Here is a 13,729-nt window from a genome sequence, read left to right as displayed (position 1 = left end):
ACACAGCCCACCGTACAAACATTTAAGTCTTGAGAATTCAAATTTGAGTTCTATAAACCAATCTTATTTAAGATATTTTGGCCACATATTCAGAAAATCCAATGGCTTAGAAAAACTAACTGAAAAAACAAAAGTAAACGGGAAACTACTAGAGGGAGACCTTAAAACGGTTAGGGTAAACCAAATAAAGACTATAATAGGTCACAGTTCTGAACGTGTCCAGTAGTGCTTTGCAAGACTGAACAATATGGAGAGACACAGTGAAATATATTGTTTCGTAATGTCACTTACTCTTATACAGTAATAGGAAGGAGAAAAAAAGAAATACTTACGTCCTATAATAGCTGAATAGTACTCCTCGCAGTTTTCATTGCTAACCAAGGGTACTTGCACCATCTGTAATCCCGCCGGACTAACGCCACCAGATGTTAAAGTACCCCAACCAGTCACTATGCAAGTTGAACCAGCTACCAAAGCCTAAATTAATATTAATTTAGCCACCACAGTAAATATTCTTAAATGGCCAACAATGAACAAATTCACACTAGCCGGAACGTTGCCATCGCGTCGTCCATCTTCCATTTACTTCATGTTGTAATGTCGACACGACGCGACGGCTCGACGTGACGGTGACGCATGACGGTACGTTGTAGTGAGAATTGTGCAATCTTTCTCATCACGTTTTAAAAAAACATTGCAAATCAGCTGATTTTACCCTTCGATTCATTACCCTCCGAACCAGCGGATTTGCTCCGTGACAGACTTGGTCCGCTACATAAACACAAAATTTTTAGCCAACTTATACACACATGCCCAAAATGATTGCATATATCGTTTAAAAATATACGGAAAGAAATTTAAAGAATCTTTTTTTATACATAGCTTTGCTAATCTGTAATAAACATTTTTTTTGTTAAAATGGATATGGTAAACAATGTTTATCGTTCTCCAATATTATTACAAATTCTTGCACATTTAGATTTGTGGTCTCTTGGGTTTCAGAAGAAATTTGATCATTGTTTTGGCCTTAAAATGCCTAGAAACATTATTTCACAGTTTAATAGAGTCAGAATAGTAACACTGTCTCAACTCTCAACAGGGCTACCGGCAAGTTGCAATAGCTGACATTGTAGGAGTTAACCAAAGCGATGTTTCGTGAATATTAAAAAAAATCAGGGAAACAAACGAGGTTACAGACCGGCCTCGAAGAGGTAGAAAGAGTTACTACTGTTGTGTAAGACCGTCAAATATCCCTAATTGCACGACGCAATTCCCTGCTTTCTAGTACTGTTATTAAAAATGAGTTAGCTCGCCTTGAAGGAGTAAATGTTTCAAGAAAGATCATGCAAGAAGATTCCATGACAGAGGATTACATTTAAGGAGGCCTCTACGTGTTCCGAAACTTAATTTACAGCACAAAATTACGCGACTACAATGAGCTGAGGATATGAGAGCAAATGGACCTAATTGGAATTTCGTCATGTTTAGTGATGAAACAAGAATAGGCTTAGTGTCAGACTCGCGACGAATTTTGGTCTTGAAAGCAACTGGAAGACGAGCACGCTTGAATGCAGCTCAACCCCGTGTCCAGATTCAAGGGGTATGGGCAGGTATAATGCACGGAGCTCGAACTCCTCTTGTTTTTATTGATGGCACAATAAGAGGTGCCTCATATCTTAGAGACGTTTTAGAGCCTATTGTGCGTCCATTTCGAGGGGCAGTAGGGGATGAATTTGTTTACATGGACGATAATGCTCCTCCCCATCGCACTTTAGCGGTTCGCGAATTTTGTGAGGAAGAGAGTATAAGAAAACTGTGGTGGCCACCGATGTCTCTAGATATGAATGTGATCGAGTATGCTTGGGACATGCTAAAACGCCATATTGCCAAAAGGAATGATCCCTCCCCCCGTACCTTAAACGAATTGAAAATTGCTGCACGCGAAACATGGGAAACCATTCCTCAACATCTTCTGGACAATTTAATTGAGAGCATGCCACCTCGTCTCTCAGCTTGCATTGAGGCTCGACGAGGCAATACAGACTATTAGTTCTGAGAAATAATTAAAAATGTTTTCAATATTTTCTGTTTAAAATGAAATTTGTTTTTGTTCATTTTCACTCATTATGAAATAAAATTATAATAACAACCTAGTTGCATTTAGATTTTTAATTTTATATTAGTTAGTCGTGTAGTAAGCCAATATGTTCAAAAAAATAAAAAGAATCATATTAAGTCCAAAATAAAATAAAAATATCGTTATATGCAATAATTTTGACCATGTGTGTATGTTGGCGTATGTGGTGCTATTGACCATGTCTATTTAAAGAAGTAACTAATAGATTACCTGATCTCTTGATGGTAAAGGAATGACTCCGATAGTGTTACCAAATGTCACCTCTCTACCCAACCGGATTAAAGCCACATCGTAGTCTATATTGTTGTAATCGTATTGTGGATGATCAATGACTTCGGCAACTTGAAAAACGAATCCTTCGTTTTGTTGAAATCTCGTTCCAAATCGGACTGTCAGGGAATATTTTGGTAGAGGGAAAACAAGCCTAGAAATCATGGTTTAAATAGCAAACTTAAATGGGAAATGGGAGAATGTTTTTATTAAAGCAGAGTTAACATTAAGTTAGTAACAACATTTATAATATAATAATTAAGGACATAATAGCATATATCTACATCTGTTTGAGCTTGTCAAGACTTGAATAATATTCGGAAACGAGTGTGCATAGGTTTGCAGTCTAGCATAATCATTTATGTAGTACGGATCGTTTAGTGGTAGCAAGTGTTTAAAATGGCTTATAGGCGGTTTCTTACTCAAAATGAGTTGGTAGAAGCCATGGAGGTTGCAGTCTTAGAGCTGGAGGACGGTAAATTACAAAATTGGTTTTATTTTTTTATTCCGCTTAACAATATTCAAAATTAAAACATTTTCTTAAAATTCGTTAAACATTTTTTCAGGCTATGTCGATGACGTTTATACCACGAGATGTCGACACTCTCACCGACGAAGAGACCTTTGACGATGAGGCAATCTTGTGCGAAACAGGGGAACCTGAAGATATAGAGGGCACGTTTGAGTTGCAAGGCCCAGCAGACAAAGTTTTTCCGGATAAAGCTATGTTGTTGTAGATTTGCTATCAGTAATAGAAAAGCCTATACATCACCAGGTATTTTTTCATAATTTTTTTTTCAATCAAGTTATTTGTGCACTTAAAAAATAATGACTTTTTTGCTACTGGTACTATCTGGGACAACAGAACTAATAAATGCCCGGTTGAAGACGATAAATCAATGGGAAAAAAGGAGCGCGGAACTTACTCTGCTGCGTATGACAAATTATCAAACGTCTCTGTTGTACGTTGGAACGATAATTCGGTGGTAACTGTTGCAAGCAATACCTACAGCGTTGAGCCTATAAGTCGTGTAAAAAGATTTGATAAGAAAAATAGAATTGATAAGTCCATTCCTCAACCCAATGTAATATCTCAATATAATAAGTACATGGTAGGGGTAGACTTGCATGATAATGGCATAGCGAATTATAGACGTAGTGTACTTGGCAAAAAGTGGTGGTGGCCCATATTCGTTTTACAATATAGTCAATGATAAATCAATGTCTCAACTTGATTTCAAATCCTATTTAGCAGTTCGTCTTATCAAAACTGAAAGAACCCCCATAATTAGAAATTTTGCAACAGGTATCAACGAATTACGTTATGATAATATAGGGCATGTGGTTATCCATTGTTCTGAAAGAACTCGCAGGAAGTGTCGAATATGTCACAGTCAAACTGTATTTATCTGCAAGAAATGCAAAGTGCATTTACACACTGCTTGTTTCGCAGTGTATCACACATTACCTAAGACTTAATACCCAAAATTTATGTTTATCAACCCAGTGATGCGTTTTCGCAACAGTCTAAAATGTCAAGTGTATTTTTTATATTGCTTTTTATATAAAATATTTGCATGTTTTTATTGTAATTAGCAAATTTTAGACTATTTGCAGTTGTTTTTTTAGCATTAATAAAGTTTTTTAAAAAATAAATATAATTATTGTTTTAATGTATCGTCCCAGTGATGCGTTTTCGCAACAGCTTTTTTTTTGCAAAAACTATTTAAAAAAAAATTTTTGGTCCCATAACATTGTTCTTTAGAGTAAACTAATAAACAAAAAATAGACATTTCTTTATTTTTCGCTTTATATTTACCCTTGGGCATAAATGGGTTTAATTGTGTTTTTTAGAGGTTGTGAATGATCGTAAACTAAAAAGTATAAAGTGTATTGAAACCACTAATTTATTCCACTAATTGGGAGGTTCTGAATGAAGCTTTAGTAGTTGAAATTTTGGTTTTATGTAAGCAATTGCAACTAGATGTTCAACAGGGTATTCTGAAAATGGTATTTTTTTGCGAGTTAGTAAAGAAAAATTGTAAAACAAGTAAAACTGCAAAACATTTTTCGAGTTTTTTTTGTAAATATTATGTGAAAATGATTTTTTTGTTATAAAAATAACAATTTTGAAAATGAATATTAGCTTTCTAAAGTAAACATGTCTTCTAAACATCAATAATTGTATTTAATACGTTTAACGGAATTTGAAATCTTCTTGTTTTCTACAATTTAGAAGCATTAGAGTGATTAGTATATCCAGTTAATTTACAGTTATAATAATTCAAAATATGAAAATGTATGTTAGTGTACATATACAATCAGAACTACAAGATTTTCGGCCTTCAATTGTCTATATCTGTTTTAACTTTTTAGACTAAATATAAATAACGGATGGTCCGAAAATTTTTTAGTTTCACTATATACGAGGAACAGATTTTCTAAATGCATTTTGTCCATTTTCAACCAAAGGTGGCATTGATAACTACATACACAGAGTGACAATATTATGTTAGAAACGACGATGTACATCCATTTTATCCCATTCGAATTAAATAAAGAAAATACCTTAGATTTTCTGTGTTGTATGTCGAACAAACAGAAATATGTTCTTGTGCCTAGTGGACTTACTGCTGTTTGTCATTGCCAGATGAAGTGTTTTTTTGAGTACTACAACTTCTCTATTTTTTAATAACACTACTCAAAATAATGAATGGAACTATGATTGGGGATCATATAGTTGGGAATATAGACCGTGGTAGCAGAAAAAGAAAGAGAAATCTCACGTCTAATGGCCAGTCAACAGTTTTTTTTATTTTTTTTCAGATATCATCATAACTAATAGATTTTTCGCATGTAGGTGCAATATTTTTATGTTTTTATCCATTTTTCAAAGTTTCTTGCAGAAACCGTTGCAATTTTTCTTTGTTTGACAAAATTCGAAAAAATAGATAAAATGGGTCTAGAAAGTCTGCTAGATGATTGATAAATTTAATGTAATGTAATCTTGCGTATAATTGTACTTAATTTACTATTTACTTGAGCTCTGTTCATATATGCCTCTTTAAACACATTAATAAACAAAAATATGCCAGGAAAATGATTAAAAGATGATACTCACATTAAAGTACAGTGGGCTGCTGTCAAAACCCACGTATTCGAAATCAAAGCTACTCCGCACATATGTCTATGCCAATATTGAAGAGAACCTTGGTACCTATACGATGGAATATCTACAGGTGAACCGCCCACAATTCTGGTATCATTACTTATGGGTTTAAACTTGGCATGATATGAAATTATATCATTTTCTAAAAACAGGGAAAAGTATTAACAAATTTTTATAGTAATTACTAAACTAGTAAACCTACCATTAAACATTGACGCGCATTTGGTACCGACGAAAATCAGGCAAAGCACTAGTATTTCTTTTACAACCATTTTTGATTTGGTTACTACTCTGTAGGTTTCGGACTAAAGTTCTCTAACGGACTAAGTTTGTAAATTAATAACAGTGATACTTATTCCCTGATCGCATTCCTGATATTTAAAATAGTTTGTTTTATCGGAATTTTTATTGGGACATAATTCGTTTCCGGGATATGGATTAATTGAAAAATGTTTCATATTTAGAAAGCAAGGTTAGGGAACAGATACTGTCCCGTTATACAAGGCGAGCCTTAAACAGTGCACATATTTTTCGGGTGGCATATTTCGGTCCCACTAACACGATCCCAGTAACAGTTGGTCTCTTTCGTGAAAAGTGATTCAAAATTTCGTGCTTTTCAAAAATGTGTTAAATTTTTTTTTAATTTTCAGTGAGAAAACTTTATGATAGTATGGCGACACATATAGGTAGTAGATAAAGACTAGAAGAACGGAAACACAGAGAACATACAGTAGTTCTCAAAGTTAAAGCAAAATATAATATTTTCTTAATTTTCAAAGTAAACTATCTCGACTATAATGGGCCTATTTGAAAAATCGGGAACGAGAAAATATATTATGTACTTTATCGAGATCTACTAACCTTGAAAATATTTGCATTTATTTAGGGCTCGTCCTAAAAATATCGGGTGCGTCTCAAAGATGACTCACCCCTATAACTTTTTTATCTCTACAGAAAAAAAACGGGATTTGGTATGTTAATATTAGGGGATTCAATCCCGGACAATTTTATGTTGTCGGGATCCCGGGATTCTTAACCCCGAATCTCGGGATCCCGGGATTCAATCCCGGGATTTCAGTAATAATTTTACCAATGTTACTTTCAAAGAACATTTTATTAAAATTAACGTTACTTACTTAAAACAAAAACGAAGTCTTTGGAACACAAAAATAAGTAAATTTTCTTCTTAAACAACATTAAAAAAAATTAAAAATCTCAAACAAAACAAAAAAGAAACTGGACTGATAATATTATTTCATATTTTTAAAAAAATAGCGCAAAAACATTATATTGTCTATTGTGTCATCTCCCATAGCAGAACGAAATTTTGTAACTATCAAGCCGGCTGACGAAAAACACCTTTCCGATTCTACACTTGTAGGCGGTATTGTACTTAAAAAATCAAAAGCTAGTTGTAAGTTTGTTCCACGTTATCCACTCTTCTGGAACGTATCCATTTCATTTTATATTTGGGCTTCCAAGTTTTCAGTTTTTGTTACTGGTGGCACTATCATTCGATTTGACATTTTTTTGATTAACGCTTCATCTAGCCTCTCCGAAAATGACACGTCATCATTTAAGGCCTGGTACCTGTTCTGAATAGTAGCAATTGGCAAATCTTAATCCTATTCCGAACTATCTGAAGAATCTAATATGATTTTACTTGTTATATCTAGTCGTTTTAAGAGGTTTGCTACTTCTTGTTTCAAAAGTTTTTTATTATTCCGGGAATCACCGACGAACGGGAATCACCGTTTTTGCATATACAACCTTAAAAATAGCGTTTACTGTATTATATAAAATCCCGGGATCTGTTATTATTTTCCCGGGATCCCGGGATTGAAAATATCCGATAAAAAACGTCGGGATCCCGGAATCCCGGGATCCCGAAATTCCGGGATTGAATCCCCTAGACTTAATATATTACATAAATTAGAATTGTTTGACGTATTCAATTGCTTTTAGTCACTTCCTGTTTCACCGGAAATGACTACAACTTTTCATTGTTTAACGAGAAATATTAAGGAATATTTTGGCCTAAAAAGTGGCTTAAGAGAAAAAACTCGGACTTGGTTTACAATAATCAGATGATAAGCCGGATTTTCCTAGTCTTATATTCAACGAAAAATTTTTTTTCGTTTAAATACCTGAGATAGATAAACAGGACCTTCTTCCTATTAGTCAAGATACTTTTCACCTTTGAAAACAAGTAAATCACCATCATCATCATTCTCAGCTTATTCAACCATTTCCAGTTATGGTGTTGCCTCCCTCACATTTATTTAGATACTCTCTTTGTAGTTGGGCCCATTGTTGTCTATTGTTGGCTATCCTGGCCCAAGTTATCCCTGCTAATTTCCTAATGTCATGGTTCCATCTTAAGTTTGGTCTTCTTACCATGGTGTTTGGTACTATGCTGTAATTTTTGTAATGCATTTGTTGTTCGTCCTTCTTGCCAGGAAATCCATCATCCATTGCCACTTGAGGGATTTGATTCTGTGGATGACATCTATTACCTGCGTCTTTTTGTCGTATCCACTCTATTCTTTTACGTTATTTTTACGTTTCGTTCCATTGAGCATTGTGCGACCTGCAGTTTCCTTATAATGTCCGTTTTAAGTGTCCAGGTTTCGCATGCGTAGTTCATGACTGGTAGTACACATCGGTCGAATATTTTCTTCTTTAGAACACGTAAATATCCTTTGGAATTATTTTTAGTCTGACAACAATATAATCACAATTTCTTAACTGAAGTGTCAGAGAAAAATTTAAAGTTGTTTATAGTAATATCAAGTAAAATAGTTTAAGCCAACATAACATTGAAATACCAAACACTTAAAAAGAATTTTTAAAGACAGTAAGGCAGGTAACGTTGTGGCATAATATCACGGGTTAATGAAGTTATTAGGCTTCAGTAACTAAAAATTATGTATAAAATTTATACATAAAGTACGTTGTAGAATGTAGAATGTAGAATGTAGAATGAGTGGGAGGGGGGTTAATCACCGCGACCTTACAGATCTATTGTGCCCCTCTTTTTTAAGTTTGGTTTAGTTTAACTCATCGTACAGTGCCGGGGCTTTGACAAAAGCAGTATCTGGGAACGTTTTACATCAGTCGTACCAAATTTTATGGCACGAATGGTTGTCGTCTCGGCGCAGTCAGTGATGAGGTGTTCTGGTGTTTCCCTATTTTCCCCACAGAATCTGCATTCGCCATTTTTTCTTAGCTTCAATCTACTGAGGTGTTCATTGAGGAAACCGTGTCCTGTTAAAACCCCGTAACAATCCGAAGATTGTTCTTACTTAAATCAAGGAAAATCTTTGACTTTTTGCCGTGTGCCTCAGAAACTTCTTCGAGTGTCTCAGACTGTTGCAGGATTCCCATTCCAGGTTACGGATGGAGTTTTCCAAGTTCTGTTTTTAGTTGGTTTTCGCTTGAAAAGCAGAACGATTCTGGTCCAGTTAGTGGAGTGTTCGCTCTTTTTCTAGCTAGATCATTTGCTTTCTCATTACCCTCTATCTTTGGATGAGCTAGAACCCATAGTAGGAGGACTTTGTTTTCTTTGCCTAATTCGTTCAGCTTCTCTATGCATTCTTTGACCAACTTCGATTAGGACGTTACTTACTTACTTACTGCCGTTTCTCGCTGACGAGTATTTGACACGCATCAGAAAATGGTTACGCAAAGCGTTTTCTTTCATGAACTTTTCTGTGACTGAAAAGCCCGATACGTGATGTTATCTCTCTTCCGCACTCCGGACAATCAAAAATCTCATTACTTTGTTGCCTCTATACTTTTTGGTTGTCGTTGTTAACTGAGTTTATAATTCTCCTCCATTGCTTTGTACTGTGCGCTGCTTCCTCCCACCGATGCTGCATACTTATCCCTTTTAAGTTTTCATGGAAAACATCCTTATATCTTTTGAGTTGTCCACCCAGTTTCCCCTTACTCTCTACAAATTCACCGTAAAGAAAAGATTTCGATAGGCGGTTTTCTTGCATCCAGTATACGTGGCCAGCCCATCTTAAGATTTAGTAGATTAGTACATTAGTCGTTATACTAAGGTGCTTATTTTTACTTCATATTCCTAGTGTCCTGGGTACAGGGATCCGAAAGTCGCATGAGCAAAAGGCATATGGAATGGTCAAACAAGGCTCATCATTGCCATTCATAAGTCCAGAACACTTATGTGGCGCTTCAAAAGCGGTACAAGAATGTCCATAAAACAATGCGTGATCAAAAAATCTCTAGAAAAGTAGGTCTAATCTTTTACTTCTCCTAAAGTTTCCATGTCTAATCTTTTACTTTTACTTTTTTTACTTTTACTTCTCCTAAAGTTTCCTTTCCAACTTCTACTTCTTCTAAAGTCTAATCTACTATTTAATAAGGGAGTAATGATATAGAAAATATATTATATGTATATTAGAAAATACAGACAATGAAAACTTAAAAAAAATATTCTACGACATTAAACAAACACTTGGGTTTCTTAAGAAAGTTTTGGTTCTAACCTAGCCTCCCCTGCTTATCAAAGTATTCCTATCTCCCCTAGTCTAAAATATAAAGTTTAAATAAAATACAAAACTTCAGTACATAATATTCCACTGATGATTTATTTCTTCCTAATATCAAAAGGGATTAAAAATTGACGATTAGACAAATTTAAAATTAAATTATAGGGGGGATTTAAGTATAATTACACATTAACAGATCGAATTTCAAAGTAATCTTCAAGATGTGAAACGTGATATTTGTCTAGGGATAACAGTGGGGATATTTAGAATTTTTATATCTGATATATATTTATCAATTTAAGAGACATATATTCTGACAATAGTTAATACTAAATATATTTAGAGAGAATATTTATGTGGATGATTTTCTATACTAATATTTTTAAGTGCTAAAAATTTTTTTTTAATGTACGCATACAGAGTGTTTCAAAAAACATGTGCCATCTCTCATGGGGAGATTGCTCACGTAAAAATAAGATTTATTTTTCATATCAACATAAGTCCGATTCTGCTTTGTTTCGTAGCTACTGGGTGTTAAACTCTTAATATTTTTTCGATTTATTATAATTTTCTTCCAAGTACATTTAGCGCTTTGAATGAAATTTTGAGGGCAAAAGTTACTATAAATGCGACATATTTTAAAGCTGAAACAGTGTCGACATATTCACCAGAGACGTGCATATGGGTTATCACTGGAATATTTAAAAAAAAACATGTACGCCACTGACTTTTTTTTTGTTAGCGAAATAGTGTAAGCAATTTAATGCCGATTAAAAGTTGTCTCTTGATATTTTATCGATTTCGGCCTCCTTGATGAGATAAAACGCAATTTTATTAATTTGCCTTGTTCCAAGTCTAATAGCAACCTTTAAAAAAATTGAATGTCATTAACTTGAGAAAAATTTAACTCATCATCAAAATCCTATAAATAAGGGTATGGAAATGCATACTTTTAGTGTTACAGAAGGTTCAAACTTTTTAAAATTAGGTTTTTTGTAATTATCATAAATAATATTATTTTTTTTTATTTGAAATTGCTCTAGGTTGGACTAATAGTAATAATAACTAATAGTAATAATATTTAATAATAAATTAGGTAAAATATATAATTTATTAATTTCATTTTTATTTTAATTTTAATGATTGTGATTAATAAAATTGCGTTTACCTCATCAAAGATCAAAGAGGCCAAATTCGACAAAATATCAAGAGATAACTTTTAATTGGCATTGAATAGCCTACACAATTTTCACAGCAAAAGAAAAAAAGTCAGTGGCGCACATTTCTTTTTGAAAAATTATGTGTTATAACCCACATGCCTGATGAATTTATCGACACTTTTTTAGCAGTAAAAAATGTAGCGCATACAGTAACTTTTACCCTCAAAATTTTATTCGAATCACTAAAAGTACTTGGGAAAAAATTATAATAAATTTTTTGAACGAAAAAAACTGCTTGTTACAAAAATTTGTATCGCCTAAACGTCAAATTTAGTGGTTACCACAACCACTGCGATATAAAGAGTGTATATGTTACGGTTAATGTCGACATTACCCGGTTAATCTCGAGAATAACACACAACAAAACAACCAAAAACATAACCTAACCCAAACATTAACATATGTTAATGTCGACATTCACCGGACATCGGACTTTAACCGTAACGTATACATGTGGCTATCTATTTCATACATTAAATTGTTTAAATGTCGTATAATATTGGCGATTAAAAAAGTATCATAAATCATTTTTATCAAATGGAAACCTCATAGTAAAATGTTTTTTTAATGATAACGTTACTTTGTGACTATACATATTCCTATACCGAAAATAAATCATTAGTAGGTAAGTTATTTAAGATTTAGTCTTAAAGCGTATAAGTTTCTTGATTTTAACCAGTAGCATATGACTTTAAACGTCAAGCGGTGTAGAACAATAAATCTGGCCATGTCATAATGTGACACTTTGTTAAAAAATCAGTATGTCATCGATCATCCTTTCCAAGCCAACTTTGCGCGTTTTTTTTTTCGATCGTCCGTTATATTATTAATATTATCAATTATTAGATATCACTAAAGGGCGGAAATACAAGATATATTTTTATAAATACACTTTATAAAGTTTTAAGCAGGCAGTACTTATACAAAATTCAAATAATTCGTTTTCTGACAGAAGGAAATCAATTGTCTGATTGTTTGACACTTAATATCAAAGGAAGCTAGATAAAATCAAGAAAAATATACGCTTTAAAAGTGTTTTTTTCTAGATTTAGATTTATTTTACTATAGGAACATGTATTGAAATGAAAATCCTTTTCAATAGTAAAATAAAAAAAGAAGGTTTCCATTTGAAAAAAATGATTTACGATGATTTGAAATCGCACAATTGCATGACAGCTACGGTTAATATTATATGACAGTCGAACAATTTAACTTTTGAATTAGATAGCCGCATGTCTTCTCTTTCTATCACAGTGGGCGTAGTAAACACTAAATTTGACGTTTAGGCTATGCACATTTTCTTGACAGTTTCTTTCGCCCAAAAATTTTAAATCCTTTTTTTCTCAAAAATGGTTAATGTTAGGTGTACCAACTGGTAGACATTTTATCTGTGTGTTTAAAATTCTATCACGGAATTTATATCTTTACCTTGCATTTATAGTAATATAATATACATAGGTATAAGTACTATACCGGGTGTCGCATCGTCGAGCGGGACATAGGAAATCCCATGTAAATTTTAATGGGGTTAATTATTGACTTCTCTAATTATTTTAGAGAATAATTCTATTTAGGTTTATTGAAGAGCACTAAAACCCACATTCAAAAGAATAACTTTAGATATTTTTGATTAGCCCGTTTATGAGTTATCGCCGATTTCTTTTTAAATATTTCTCCTTTCTTATGGCCCTGTATTTACTTATAACCACCAGTCAAGGTAAAAGATAACTGTCAAATGAAGTTGTCATTTCAGAAATTTATCTATTTAGTGCTTTATTATTATTATTAAAAACTCATACCTACATCGAAAATATTAGCCAAGAAAAAGTATTGATGATTAAATGGTATTATCAAGGAAATAGTTATCAAAAGGTGTCGGACATGTTTGCTGCTTTGTATCCGAATAGACCGATACCTGATGGAAAATCTACAATCGCAAGGAATATTCAGAGATTTGAGACCAAAGGTACCCTAATAAACAACTGCAGATGTGAAGCAAGGCAGGAAGAAAGAGAAGATGCAAGAAATGATACCGACTTGGAAGTTTTATTGTGCGTGGAAGAGAACGAAGGAAAGATCAGCACAAGGAAACATGAGAATGAAATAGGAATAGATCACACTATAGCTAATTTTGAAACGACATAAATACTATTCCTTCAAATATGAAAAGCACCAAGAGCTACGAGATGGGGACGAAATACGGCGGCAGGCGTTTTGTTTTGATATGATATGGAAAGAGCAAACAGGGATAGGGAATTTTTAAAAAACATATGTTTCACTGACGAATGCACGTTTACCTTAAATAATGAACCCAATGTTCAAAATTATCGATATTGGAACAAAGAAAACCAACACAGGTTTGTCGAAACAAAGACGCAATATCCACAGAAAGTAAATGTTTGGGCAGGGATATTCG

General features: G+C 33.5%; 1 protein-coding gene across 1 annotated transcript in view; it reads right to left on the bottom strand.

Moving 5' to 3' along the window:
* Positions 1–5,899, bottom strand: part of LOC115879707 — a 31,780-nt gene extending 25,881 nt beyond the window's left edge. The window contains 4 exon segments of the mRNA XM_030896665.1: positions 333–477; positions 2,348–2,561; positions 5,529–5,718; positions 5,779–5,899. Coding sequence (XP_030752525.1) covers positions 333–477; positions 2,348–2,561; positions 5,529–5,718; positions 5,779–5,848 — 619 coding nt within the window. The 5' untranslated portion in view covers positions 5,849–5,899.
* Positions 5,900–13,729: the final 7,830 nt, after the last annotated feature.

Source organism: Sitophilus oryzae, unplaced genomic scaffold (genome assembly GCF_002938485.1).
Source record: "Sitophilus oryzae breed Bouriz unplaced genomic scaffold, Soryzae_2.0 scaffold_1586_pilon_pilon, whole genome shotgun sequence".
Taxonomy (NCBI): Eukaryota; Metazoa; Arthropoda; class Insecta; order Coleoptera; family Curculionidae; genus Sitophilus; species Sitophilus oryzae.
Note: the sequence above shows the minus strand (reverse complement) of the source record. Positions and strands in the feature narration are given on the sequence as shown.